Consider the following 13,942-nt stretch of genomic DNA (forward strand, 5'->3'; position numbering starts at 1 on the left):
TCAGTGTCTACAGATTCTGAATCCTCAAACTTTGTACTTGTAATCTTACCTAATTATAGCCAATAAGCCATAACTTCAGTTTTCTACTAAAATTGACTGTGCTATTTTGTTTTCTTCCTGACACAGTTATGAACAAAATTGTTTGTTTAAAATTATATATAAGGGGAGAGAATATGTAAGGGAAAGCAATTTGCCTAGTGTTTAATTTTTTTCCCCACTTTTTCTCACATTCAGTTTAAACTGCTCATTTTCACATCACAGTATAGCACAACATTTTCTGTCGGTTTTATTGACAATGGCAGGGTATTTAAACAGAAAAAGTATACTTCTTGTTTGATAAATATCAGATGGACAAAGGCTGTATATTTTGTTAGGGTATCATGGAATGTTCTTGTCCTATGTTCTTGTCCTATGTGCTTGAAACTTTTACAAGGTTTTGCTAACCATATTTCCTCTATACATTATGTACCACATACTCCAATAAACACTTGGTCTATCTGAATATTTTTTTGTGTATCATGTAAAAATCTGAAGTCTGGCAAAGCCTATGTCTGTCTGAACATTTACTTCAGATTTTTACATGATACTTTGTTACCAAAAATATTTGAAAGTTCTTCATTGATTTATTAGTTTTAAAAAGTGGACTAGTGTATATACAGTGGTATAGATAACCTTTTAATTTGGAAGTTACCATCAGAGTGGAGCTACATGTAAACACTATGGGGTTCAGAGATGGAAATAAAAATAGATTTAACACAAGAAAGTGTTACGAAATACCTTTCATTCACCAAAAACAGAAAACTGATTCCTTCATCTGTAACATAAATCTAAGATACTGAATCAGCACTTGATGATGATGATGATGATGATGATGATGATGATGATGATGATGATGATGATGATGATGATGATGATGATGATGATGATGATGATGATGATGATGATGATGATGATGATGATGATGATGATGATGATGATGATGATGATGATGATGATGATGATGATGATGATACAAGACAAGGCACAGTCAATTTGCCACGACAAACATAAATACCTGCACAGCATCTGACGCACACTTCTGGGCTACATCAGATGCATAAGCCTTAGCAATAGATGCCAGGTAGGAATTCCTTTCACCTTGATCTGAAGCCCATGCAGCTCTCATCCATGATAAGCGAGCTGTTTCAACACCAATAGCCATATCCGCAAGCATGAAAGCAACAGCCTGTTAACAAGAAAATTTCCTTTTTTGTTATCAGTATCAATCATGCAGAATATCAATTACTATTATGATCTGCGGCATTTAATCATTATTACATTGCAAATGCCTCTTTCCCATAGACTTTCATGCAGAAATCATAATACTTAACAGTAGCAACGTAATCACCCATTACTACTACTTATTGGTGGAAAACATGGGTGAAAATAAAGACTAGGCTAAAAATTTGTCAATTTGGACATTAACTATCGGTAATGAATGGTGAGCTAGAAGCAATGGGCACCAACATTGCAAATAACAATAATTTCATGTTAAGATATTTGAAGAAATAATTCTTGGTAAAACTTTCATTCATTGAACGTTAGTGTCAGTGAAACTGATATTTTTTTCTGTAAATATAACTGCAGTAGCAATTTATTTTTCTGGTTATGTCATTATTTTGTAATCCATGCTGCAAAATTTTTCATGTAATGAGTGTTAAATCTGAGCAAAGGTAATTTATAGTCTATTTATTTCAGGCCTTAGTCTGTGAGTTATTAATGGGAGATAATTATCTCTGTGACAGAAGATCATGTGCCATAAAAACCAGATCATAACAGCACAACTGTTCTAAAAAATAAGAAAAAATCCTAGATTTGTCTTCTTATAGAACTATCAGTTCCTTACTAGTGGAGGAGAGAAGTTGGAAGATATTAAAAGGGTGGGGCAGTTCATCCAGACATCAACATGAAGGGTGAGACACCAGACAATATATGCCAGCTTCAGTCCAGAGATGTTGAGGAGAAAGTGAGAAGTTAAGATGAATTAGAGGAAGGTAAATTAATAGTGCAGTTAAAAACAAGGGAAAAAGAGAGATAACGTAGCAGAGAGAAATGAGGGGAAGAGAATGAAGATGAAAAAAATCTAAAGAAAATGAGACAAATAAAATAAACTCCATTAACACATTTGCCTCTTTTTTTTCAGTACTGTATTTTTTATTTACTATAAGTACAGGAAGGTTTTGAGACATGAGACTGTAGTATCAGGTGATAAGATCCAAATGGCCCCCATGTCTAGTCATGCTGTAGAGGATGTCAGCAACTGAGTGCCTGCTAAAGGGACCCCACAGCTGCTACACTACATGAGCTTTTTGAATCTTCCCATCTGACAATAGTTTCCCTAAACTCAGGATGCAAGAATGCATTGAGGAGCAAATTTAATTCCTGAAGGGTGTCTGGTGGGAATAGTAAATGTGTTAATGGAGATTCACTTACAGAGTATATTGAGGTGGGTGCATATGAGCTAGCATGGGTATCACAGTGGAATTAGAGCACTGATGTCCACATAAGAACCCCTGGGATAATACTATTGCCACTGGCAGGTAAATACCTGGGTAGTGCATCTACCTATGCAAGGCCTTGCTCATGCCCTTTGTGGTAACCACCTCAGTCCTGGCACTAGCTTCGTTTTCCATCTGCTTAGTTACTCAATGTGACCAGTGTGAGTGATTACTCCCCCGTAGATAGAGGAAATGGACCATGTAGGGACAAGCACAGACCAACAGAGTACAGTGCAGAGTGTCTCAACACCAAGAATGAATTACATGTGGAGTTCCAGCTTCCTTGGCTTTTAGTTAAGCCACCATTGACTACTGCAATTCCAACAGGCACAGAATATTGCTATACTAATGTCACACATATTCAGATGCAAAAATAGTGATGTAGGACATTGACATGTCTGACGTTTTTCTTTTTCATAGCTTTAAATTGTGGCCACCATGGGCTCAGCAAATTTTTTTTTTGAAGTGTTGGTAGGAGCAGTTACAACTCAAGTACCAGAAACAAAAGCTGCCACAAGCTAATACGCAAGAACTGCTTAAACAAAATACGGAATTGCTCTGTAGTGCTGGTGGCAAGCCAGTAGCCAACACTGAATCATCCACCACCACCACCACCACCACCACCACCACCACCACCACCACCACCATCGGCTTCTAAAAACCTATGGGAAGGTGGGAGAATCCCCTTCACTACTTCCTGGTGCACTGCCAGGTAAGGTGTATTGTCAATCAAGCTGATACAGGTACCTTGATATTGTCCAGGAGTGCAGGATTGACAAAGTTAAGGTTCTCAATTTGATACAGTCGCTCAAGCGGTATCATCAAACCCATGTGGCTATGACAGTTCTGCACAGGCTCCGGAGAGCTTCAATCTCACGAGCACGCGCACGCGCTCACAGGATAGATCGCTGACCTGCCAGGTCTCTCATACAAGTGTCTGCATGTGATGTAGCACAGTGAGGTTGGGTGTTAAACTGTCTCACTAATGAGGGATGTGGTTGTCCAGTTGTGTCCCCAAGGTCCAAAGTAGGGCAGGTGCCAGAATTAGAAATTTGTGGCACATGTGCCCCCTTATGGTGAGCCAGGCAGCCTTGACCAATGCTGGGCATTTGTGTCCTGATGCCATTGCTGATTTGAGTGCAGTGACATCATGGCACTGCCCACCTTCATCTACATCGGGTTCATTAAGTTCAAGTTACTGACAGCATCCTACTTCCCACTCGCAGCATTCTTTGGGTTCTGAGTATTGCTCTGCTCCTGCACTTGTTTCTGCACTTGTTTCTGCACTTGTTTCTGCACTTGTTTCTGCACTTGTTTCTGCACTTGTTTCTGCACTTGTTTCTGCACTTGTTTCTGCACTTGTTTCTGCACTTGTTTCTGCACTTGTTTCTGCACTTGTTTCTGCACTTGTTTCTGCACTTGTTTCTGCACTTGTTTCTGCACTTGTTTCTGCACTTGTTTCTGCACTTGTTTCTGCACTTGTTTCTGCACTTGTTTCTGCACTTGTTTCTGCACTTGTTTCTGCACTTGTTTCTGCACTTGTTTCTGCACTTGTTTCTGCACTTGTTTCTGCACTTGTTTCTGCACTTGTTTCTGCACTTGTTTCTGCACTTGTTTCTGCACTTGTTTCTGCACTTGTTTCTGCACTTGTTTCTGCACTTGTTTCTGCACTTGTTTCTGCACTTGTTTCTGCACTTGTTTCTGCACTTGTTTCTGCACTTGTTCCTGCACTTGTTCCTGCACTTGTTCCTGCACTTGTTCCTGCACTTGTTCCTGCACTTGTTCCTGCACTTGTTCCTGCACTTGTTCCTGCACTTGTTCCTGCACTTGTTCCTGCACTTGTTCCTGCACTTGTTCCTGCACTTGTTCCTGCACTTGTTCCTGCACTTGTTCCTGCACTTGTTCCTGCACTTGTTCCTGCACTTGTTCCTGCACTTGTTCCTGCACTTGTTCCTGCACTTGTTTCTGCACAAGAAAGTTGGCAGTCCTGTCATTTGGTGTGTGTGTGTGTGTGTGTGCGTGCGTGTGTGTGTGTGTGTGTGTGTGTGTGTGTGTGTGTGTGTGTGTGTGTTCAATGGGACTGTCCCCCATTGATATGTAATATTTTTATTATTCCTTGTTACTGTAGTGTTATCTTCAAGCTGTGAGAAAGGACATGTGCTCCAAGGTGCGGAAGCAGAGACGATGCTGAGGGCATATTGTTACATGAAGTAAACCATAAGGTTAGAGCCTTGCGAAAATGCAGACACCCCCAGACATGGTCCGAGGGCACCAATTATTATTCAAGGGATTAATATTTAACATTGAACTCTATGTGTCATCTAGATGCTGTAGTAGGTTGCCACAGTAGAACTTTTTAACCAACAGGCACGTACTAGCTTGATACCAGCCCTGAGAACAGCAACATCAGTATGCTTAAAGGGGTTAGAGGGCAAAAATGCCAGACTACTGTTGACCTATCAGTCCCTACTCCAGGGAGCCTGAGGGGTGGGGCTAAATGGTGTCTAACAATGTTGCAAGCTTTATTTGGCAGAGCAGTTAGGAGCAGTAGAGGATACCTGAGTCCGTCTTAGGTTTAGCTTACAGCTGAACAATCTTGATACCAAAGGCAGAGATGTGACTACAGTGGCACTAACTACATCATGATTGGCAGGCACCTGCAAGAGACCTGCAGGATTGGGTGGGTGGCTTTAAGTGGGAAAAACAGTGCCCCCACACAACTCTGAGAACTCTTCAAAACCCCCCACATTCCGGATTTTCGCAGACTATCCGGATGCTGAATCCGCATCCATTGACTTCAAGTGAGTGTGCAGACTTACATGGAGCTGGACCGAAGCTGGAGTACCACAGTGAACAGACTTGCGAAACAAAACTAGCAACATCTTAAGACAACTTAATCACAGTAGCAAACACATACAACAGAATCCAGTGTGGAAGTCCCAGGAGTGGATGTTTGTTTATTCCAGACAGGACTAACTAATACACTGGAGGCTATTTCTAGGGTCAGAAAAAGTATTAATAATGCTGTTACTGAATGTGACAATCATTTCAAAACCCTGTTGGTTGACAGCTCGTTGTGGCAGCTCTTTGACAAAGTCTCACCACATGCATTTATAGGAAATGCCTGTACCAGTATTGGCTCAGAAGAAAACAATCAATTGCCTTCACTGTGAATTGTCCTTCTGCTCTATATACTGCTCTATATACTGCTCTATATACTGCTCTATATACTGCTCTATATACTGCTCTATATACTGCTCTATATACTGCTCTATATACTGCTCAGTAACCCCCTTGTCTCCCTCTCCCACCTATGTCAGGACACACGGATAGCATATGTGTGGTATGCCACAGGGTAGGCAATTTGGCAATGCTTTGTGGTAGACAGTGAGCCATGGGGGCATTGCCACAGTATATTCTGCTTACCCTGGTAGGGTATGAGTGACAGTATCCCTAATTAACTTAGATACTAATGCACTCTTGACATAATGGTCATTGGAACAGGAGGCTGTTAAAGTTTTCTTGTAGTATGCAGTGTGTTCCTTTCAGGGGGCAATGCTTCATCTCTGCATGCTATAAGAATGTGGAACAGAAGCCTATGTCGCTAGAAAAATCATCTCACCCAAAAATGTTTTACTAAATTTTTGGTTTCTACATAGTTGACAAAGGCCAACGGCCTTGCTGTACGTGTAACACAGGTTCCCATCACACCACCAAAGTTTTTATTGCTCAGTGCCATTTTGGGATCTACCAGTGGAATTCATGGTGCAGATGAAATTCCAAACGGCAAATAATCAATCAACTACATTTGAAGCAGCTGATGCACGGCAATTTCGGTTATGTGAACTACTTTGCCTGCATATATCATATATGCTCCTCTTGCATGGACTTCATGACCCAGATGTCATCAGTTTTCCTAGGCCTTCTGGAAAATGGCACAAAACAACTATAGTTTCCAGGTTGCAATGAAGGGCAAATACAAATGTTTTGACACATGTGATATGGGAACCTTACTTTTGGTGAAACCCTCTTAGCTTTGCATATTTTTTACAAGTAGAAGATATTGTTTGTTTTTAACTTAGGAATGCGAAAGCTGGAGCACCAAGGTGTGAAAAAAAATAGTCTCTTGATTATTATGTTGAAAAACAATTGTTGAAAAGCTTACACTTTTGCCTATCTTCAAAGCCGAAGAAGCCCCCACCAACCCATTGAGGAAGTGTGTGACATCTGATGGGACTTCATCACTCTTCAAGTGTTAGCCCCCAGCAATTATCACATCTTCCTCAAGCTAAAGGAACTCTTAGGTGGCAAAGTCTGGGCTGTATGGGGGATGAGGCATAACAGTCCACCCAAATTTTTTTTTAAAAGCTTCTGTTTTTGATGTGGGGTTAAGCATTCTTGTGAAGCACTACTCCCTCCATCAGTTGTCCTCTCTGACGAATGCCCAAACTCCAGCCAGTGTTTCACAATATTGTTGCAGCAGAAGCTGAGTATTGCCTTAGTGTAGTGGTTATGATACTAAACTGTTGCGTGGAGTGTCATGAGTACAAAACTCACCTGGGCTGTGAAATTTTAATTTCTATATTTGGTTCGAGTACATTCTAGAAGTATCCAAAAATGTCAAATCTTTGGCCAGAACACATACTGTATGTATACAGCTACATAACATTCCAATACAGAGGCAGTTTGCTTCATGCTCTTGTATGTGCAAGTGCTGAATAAACCTTTAAGTGAAAATAGCGTTTGACTCCCAAGTTCCAATACCTGGGGCCTCTTCCAGAATGTCAGGTAGAAGAAAGTGTTTGTGGCAAGAAACCAGAGTTCAAGCAGTATTCATCATGCCAGGACAGAACCAGTGTCATTCAGCTAGTTACAGTGTGTCATGGATAATGTGCACTATTACAACAGATCGCAATCTATCGGAGACAGAAGAACAGGATGTGAAGATGACAGCAAATGTTTGCCACCACATGAGACAGCCATCACAGAACCCAGAAGCCTATGGCCAAGATCCAAATAAGTGGTTATGGGTATATGAGCGTATAGCCAAATTTAACAAATGGCTAACGTATTTTTCTATTTGGAGGTGTCATACCAAACACACAGTCACTGCCAAGCAATGGTATGAGAACGATGAGAAGTTCACAAGCTGGGAAGTATTCCAGGCGGAACTGCACAAGTCTTTCGGCGACACACAATGACAGAAGTGCAAGGCTGAAGATAAACTGCATGGCACAGCGTCCAGGAGAAACTACAGCAGCCCCCTGTAGGTCCAGGAGTTAGAATAGGACCAAGGTATTCCTGCCTGTCATACGAGGCAACTAAAAGGAGTTTCACACGTTTTGGCCTTTGTGATGGTTCCCTGTAGGGTTTGACCTCCATTCATCAAAATTTTCCTGAAGAGTGAGCCAATTGGGGAAGGACACCTTACGAGGTGCATTGTGTCACTCTTGAATTGATATCTTTAGCCCACTTCCTCGTTGTCGCATTGTAGTCATGCCCAGTCTCCATCTCTTGGGCAAGGACACCTCCCTGGGTGCGTTTACCACCATGCACTATGCAATGTCGATTTCTGCATCAACGATGACCATGGACTTCTCTACACATGATATCCAGCATGGTAGCAAGTCTGGTCATGAGGCAGCATACGTGGGGAGTTAATGGCACAGGCACCAGCAGAGGGAACCCTGTGTGTTGAGGAGGGGGCCACCATGTACCCTGTTGGTTGCAAAGGGATAGATGCCCATCTCCCTGCGACATCGGGACTTCCAGCAATGGCCGTTCTGCCAGGTGGCCTTTGCTGAGGCTGGGTGGTGCCCGTGGGGAGGTCCCCTGGTTGGACTATGCTTCATTGCATGTCATTCGCCCTGATGCCACCACTGCATCATCTCTGCTGGCCAGTGTGGCCGTGCGGTTCTAGGCACTTCAGTCTCGAACAGTGTGTCCACTACGGTTGCAGGTTCAAATCCTGCCTCAGGCGTGGATGTTTGTGATGTCCTTAGGTTAGTTAGGTTTAAATAGTTCTAAGTTCTAGGGGACTGATGACCTCAGAAGTTAAGTCGCATAGTGCTCAGAGCCATTTCACCACCAGCAAGAGATGATAGAGACTGTTGTGTTTGCACCATTTTCCAAGTGATGACGAGCTCAAGTCAACACACACAAGTATGACGCCAAATCATTCCCCTGTCTAGCCTGACGTTCCTCCCATGGTGTTGCAAAAGATAGCAGCAGACCTTATTTGTCCTGGTAGCTTGTATGTTCAAGAACTGTTGGGGTAATCTTCCCTGTTGCTCCCAAAGTAGGTGGTGCAGAAGCCACACCCTCCCCCCACCAACCATCGGGGATGTCTGTCCCCACTTTTAAGCTGGAGAAGCGCAAGTCGTCTTCGGCTTCTCTCGCTAGGAAGGGGTCCCTTGGATCACTCTTTTCCCAAGTTTTTTCTAGTGGGAAAGACGACACCCGCCAGTGGCTGAAGAGCGTGAAGCCCTATGACCAGCTGCTTTTTGGCTCATCCTCAGTCCCGGAGACTGAGCCAGTGAAGTCCTCTCAGCCAGGGAAACCCAAGGAGCAGCAAGAGAAACCCAAAAAGAATACACCCTAAGACCAAGGAAATTGCGGGGGCTCCCACACCACCACCACCACCACCACCACCACCACCACCACCACCACCACCACCACCACCACCACCACCACCACCACCACCACCACCACCTCATCCTCAGCCGCAGAGCATGTAGGTTAAGATTTGGCGAAATCTACGCCCTCAGTGGGCGCCAAGACTCTCAAACAAAATGGATATAGACCGGTCAGGCAATAAATCCGTGACAGCAGGTGACTCAGAGGCGTAAACTGCCTCATTGAACGTTCCATGCCTTCCCAGTCTCATGTCATAAACTTTACAACGGTTAAGCTGTACAACGGTTAAGCTGTACAACGGTTAAGCTGTACAACGGTTATCTGAATTGCCCTCCAGGAAACCTGGTTCCCAGCAGTGCAGACTGCTGCCCTCCACAGCTATAAGGGGTATTAAAGGAACCGTAGCAACTATAATCGAGTGTCGGTTGGAGTTTGAGTTTATGTCCTAAAGTCTGTAATGAACATGTACCCCTTCAAACCTCTCTTGTAGCTGTGGCTGTCAGTTATATTCTGCTGAGAGAATAAGGACGACACAGAAAATATCTTACATTCAGGGGTACTGCACCATCTGCAGTATTAGCTGTAGTGATTGATCAACTCCCTAAACCTTTCCTACTTCTGGGAGATGTTAATGCCCATAACCCCTTGTGGAGTGGTACCATGCTTACTGGCCGAGGCAGAGATCTTGCGACTTCACTGTCGCAATTCGACCTCTGCCTCTTAAATACTGTGGCCGCCACACATTTCAGTGTGGCCCATGGTAGCTACTCGGCCACTGATTTATCAATTAGCAGCCCAGGACTTATCCCATCTCTCCACTGGAGAGCACACGACGACCTGTGTGGTAGTGACCACTTCCCCATCTTCCTCTCACTGCCCCAGCATAAGGGACGCCTGCCCAGATGGGCTTTGAAAATGTCTAAGGCGGACTGCTGAACTCTCACCTGTGCTGTCACCGCTGAATCTCCCCCACACGGTAACATCTATGTGATGATTCAGCGGGTGACTAGCACAATTGTTTCTGCGGCAGAAAACGCGATCCCCCGCTCTTTAGGGTGCAGGTCGGGCCCTCCGTCTCACCTTCTCTGTATGCAGACGACTTCTGCATTTCGTACTGCGCCTCCAGGGAGCCATCCACAAGGCACAATCAAGGGCTCTAGCCTACGGCTTCCAGTTTTCAGCCGCAAAGTCGTGTGTCACGCACTTCTGTCAGCGTCGTACCACTCATCTGGAACGTGCACTTCACTACAGTGAGTGGATCGTCACTAAGGTGAAGACCCATTAATGTCTAGGACTGGTTTTGCACACTCGCTCAGGCAAGAGAGGGCATTGAGGTGCTGCCAGCACTTCTGCATAAGCTGATGAATGTGAGGGAGCCAAGTCAATCAACACCAATTGGGGTGCAGATCGCTGTAAGCTGCTGCAGCTCTACAGAATCCTTGTCTAATCTCGAATTGACTAAAGGAGTGTGGTTTATGGTTCGGAAGCGCCTTCAGCATTGCGTTTGCTAGACTGTGTACACCACAGTGTGGTTCGATTAGTGACAGGGGCTTTTAGGACGAGTCTGATGATCAGCGTACTGGAGGAGGCTGGTGTCTCTTCACTGTGTTCCGAATTACCATCTTCTTTTCCCACCTGTGGCAGTCCATCTCCTGCATCTGCAGCCCAGATCAGGGATAACAATTGTGGTTCGTGTGCTGTCCCTTCTCTCTGAACTGGAATCCTTCCCTTTACCACCTCTACATTCCAGTCCATTCACGTACACCTCCATGGTGTACGCCTTGGCTTCATCTGGACCTTTTGTATTGCCCTTCTCTGTTAACTCTGTTAACTCTGTTAACTCTGTTAACTCTGTTAACTCTGTTAACTCTGTTAACTCTGTTAACTCTGTTAACTCTGTTAACTCTGTTAACTCTGTTAACTCTGTTAACTCTGTTAACTCTGTTAACTCTGTTAACTCTGTTAACTCTGTTAACTCTGTTAACTCTGTTAACTCTGTTAACTCTGTTAACTCTGTTAACTCTCTGCTGTCACTTCATCTCGATTCTTGACGTGTTCCGGGGCTCTGAAGTGGTTTACACCGATTGCTCAATGGCAGAGAGTCACATAGGCTTTGCATATGTTAATGGAGGACATAGTACACAGGATAAATGACTCACTGCAGAGCTGGTGGCCGTATCTCGTGCTCTTGACTACATCCGCTCATGCCCTATCGAAACACTGCAGCCAACTGGCAAGGAGTACTGCTCAATGACTTACTGAGCAGCCTACAAGCTATCAACCAGTGATACCCTCGCAACCCTCTGATAGCGTCCATTCAGGAGTCCACAGAACAGCAAGACTGTTCCAGGGCATAGACACTGTTGGTGTGGACCCCAGGACACGTTGGAATCCCTGGCAACGCACTTGCCGACAGGCTGTCCAAACAAGTGACATGGAAACCGCTTCTGGAGATACAACGCAGGTCAGATTATCTTACACCGCAGGGTTTTCCAGCGGAAGGGCACAACAGCACGCACAACAAACTGTGTGTCATTAATTAAAATTAATGTGTGGAAGTCTTCCATGCAGGCCTCTCGTGGGGAATTAGTTGTCCTCTGCTGGCTCCGCATTGGACACATGTGGCCAACACATCGTTACATAATCCGTTGTGAGGACCCACCTCAGTGTCACTGTGGCTCCCAAATGATTGTCTCCACAGCTTTAAAGTGGGCAATCCAGCAATAGGTGGACGCCTGAGTGGCTAAGTGTTACAACGCCGAAGGCAGGGTGCTGGGAAAGTCAAAAGTCTGCCGCATTGTTGCCCGTTTCAACCGTAAAAGTATGTTTTATACATCTATGTAGGTTTTAGCGCATGTCCTTTGTCCCTCTCAAACCTCCACCTTAGAAACACTAGGCTGAAGGACACAATGTGTTGCGGAGTAGCTGGCTTTCCCGTTTTATTCTCATGGTTGGCCAGTCACTGCAATCTGCTTTCATGTTTTACTGTCTTCCACTTCTAGCGTCTGTGTTGTTTTCTTGTCCTCTCATTCCTTTCATTCCTTTTAGTGTTTGTTTGCCTTCCCTCCATTCTTGTGGCTTTTCCTTTCTTTCCGCTTTGTGTAACATATTTCGTCCGTTTTATTCTTACACTTGTGCCATTGTTAAGTACAGCATCCTACACTCAAGACGTGCAACCTTATCTTCCTCCTCCATTCTAGGGTCCACTATTTTACACAGCTCAAAGACATCTCATGAAGGGTGTTGCAGAGGACATGTATTAAGCTCTACTCCTGAAGGAGGTTTCGACAGCAGAGTACTTAATAACATGGCGCCAGTATATTAAGACAATGAATCAAAGATTTACACTCAAGAAGTTTTGAACGGCTTTCAAAAGACGTATCGGTGTCTTCAGAAGTGATCTTCGTCAATCAGTTGCTTCCTCCATCACAAATGGAACAAAGTGCCATCTGAACTTCCTCTCTCACCAATACCTCCATTATGACCTCTGGAAGCATCTCGGATTGCATGGCGAACAAAAAAGATATAGAACCCAGTCTCTCGTCCTTCATTTCCCTTTAAACGGTGAGAAAGTCGAGACCCGGGCGGAGTTACGTTCTAAAATACTGCATGAATCTGTTAGTTTCCACTGCGGGCGTCTGGGACATATGGTGCGCTGACGTCTGGAGGGCCCAGGATAACCAGCCAGTATGTCTTCCTTAGTGCCCTATTGTGGAGGAAAGGCGGCGGATATTTGATGGTGTCGGCTAAGATCTGTCTGATGTCTTCTGGTGCGGGCATCAACTCCAGGATGACGAAGATGAAAAAGATGTGGGTGCAGGACGACGTAGGTCACGATCGCCGCAAGCTAGCCGCTGGAGAGGACGCTCGCCAACACGCCGAACAAGGTCTCCATTGCTGTTCAGTTTTCCATGTTGCGGCAGCTAGGTGACTGCCTGGAGCTTCTAAAGAGCGCGACCTTATTTTGGAAGTGAGGCCACTGAAGAGAGAGATATCCTCCACCGTCGATCCCTACAAAAATGATAGGAAACTACGTCCATATCCTCGTGGATTGACAACCAGACCTAGCTCGTGTGGACTATGGAGCATCAAATTCAGTCATTTTGGAGAAGTTTTGTTCTCAACGAATACGGTTTTCTGCAACTGGTGACGGTACATCTCTTCCTGTAGGTTTCACATATTTCCCAATAGCCACCTTCAGCAGATAAGGGCTGTATATGGCCACTTACACCAACATGAAAGACATAATTCATCGTCTTAAGAGTGCAGTCATGACGCCATTCTCGGATGGGACCTTCTGGAGCAATTGGAGATTGCGGTCGCTCGAAGATAATGCTAGACGAGATGAGATACTTCTCTAGTGCTTACCTCAGGAATGATCACTCTGACACGTGACGGATGCGTGATGCGTGTCTTCCTGTCCACAGTAGCCAGAACACACAGTGTCCACACTCTGTTAGATTCCAAAGAAAGATCCATCGGTTGATGCATGGTCTAAGAAGCGTACCACAGGAGAACAACATGGTCAGCGCAGCTTCTGTCGTCTCATTTAAGAACGGATTCGGTGAATTGCGCATAGTTAACTGTCAACAAGAACCGCAGATTAAAGACTCATGTGCGTAGCAAACGCTGAGCCATTAATTGCAAAACATTTGAGCGCCATAGAAACCTCCCACGCCGAGTCTGTGGGCGAAATTAGCGTTACCGCTACGAGACAAAATCTTCTAGCTCGACTATCACCAAATCTCATTAAGGAACAACGGAAGAAG

At 44.4% G+C, this 13,942-nt stretch overlaps 1 protein-coding gene across 4 annotated transcripts in view; it reads right to left on the reverse strand.

Annotated features, from left to right (window-relative positions):
- Positions 1 to 13,942, reverse strand: part of LOC126298892 (probable medium-chain specific acyl-CoA dehydrogenase, mitochondrial) — a 213,427-nt gene that overhangs the window by 74,924 nt on the left and 124,561 nt on the right. For 2 of the 4 annotated variants that reach the window (XM_049990430.1, XM_049990431.1), the window contains exon 10: positions 1,055 to 1,225. The exons of the other annotated variants lie outside the window; for them this stretch is intronic. In XM_049990430.1, the coding sequence (XP_049846387.1) occupies positions 1,055 to 1,225 (171 nt within the window). The remainder of the gene's footprint in view (positions 1 to 1,054; positions 1,226 to 13,942) is intronic. 4 annotated transcript variants of the gene reach the window in all.

Source organism: Schistocerca gregaria, chromosome X (genome assembly GCF_023897955.1).
Source record: "Schistocerca gregaria isolate iqSchGreg1 chromosome X, iqSchGreg1.2, whole genome shotgun sequence".
NCBI lineage: Eukaryota > Metazoa > Arthropoda > Insecta > Orthoptera > Acrididae > Schistocerca > Schistocerca gregaria.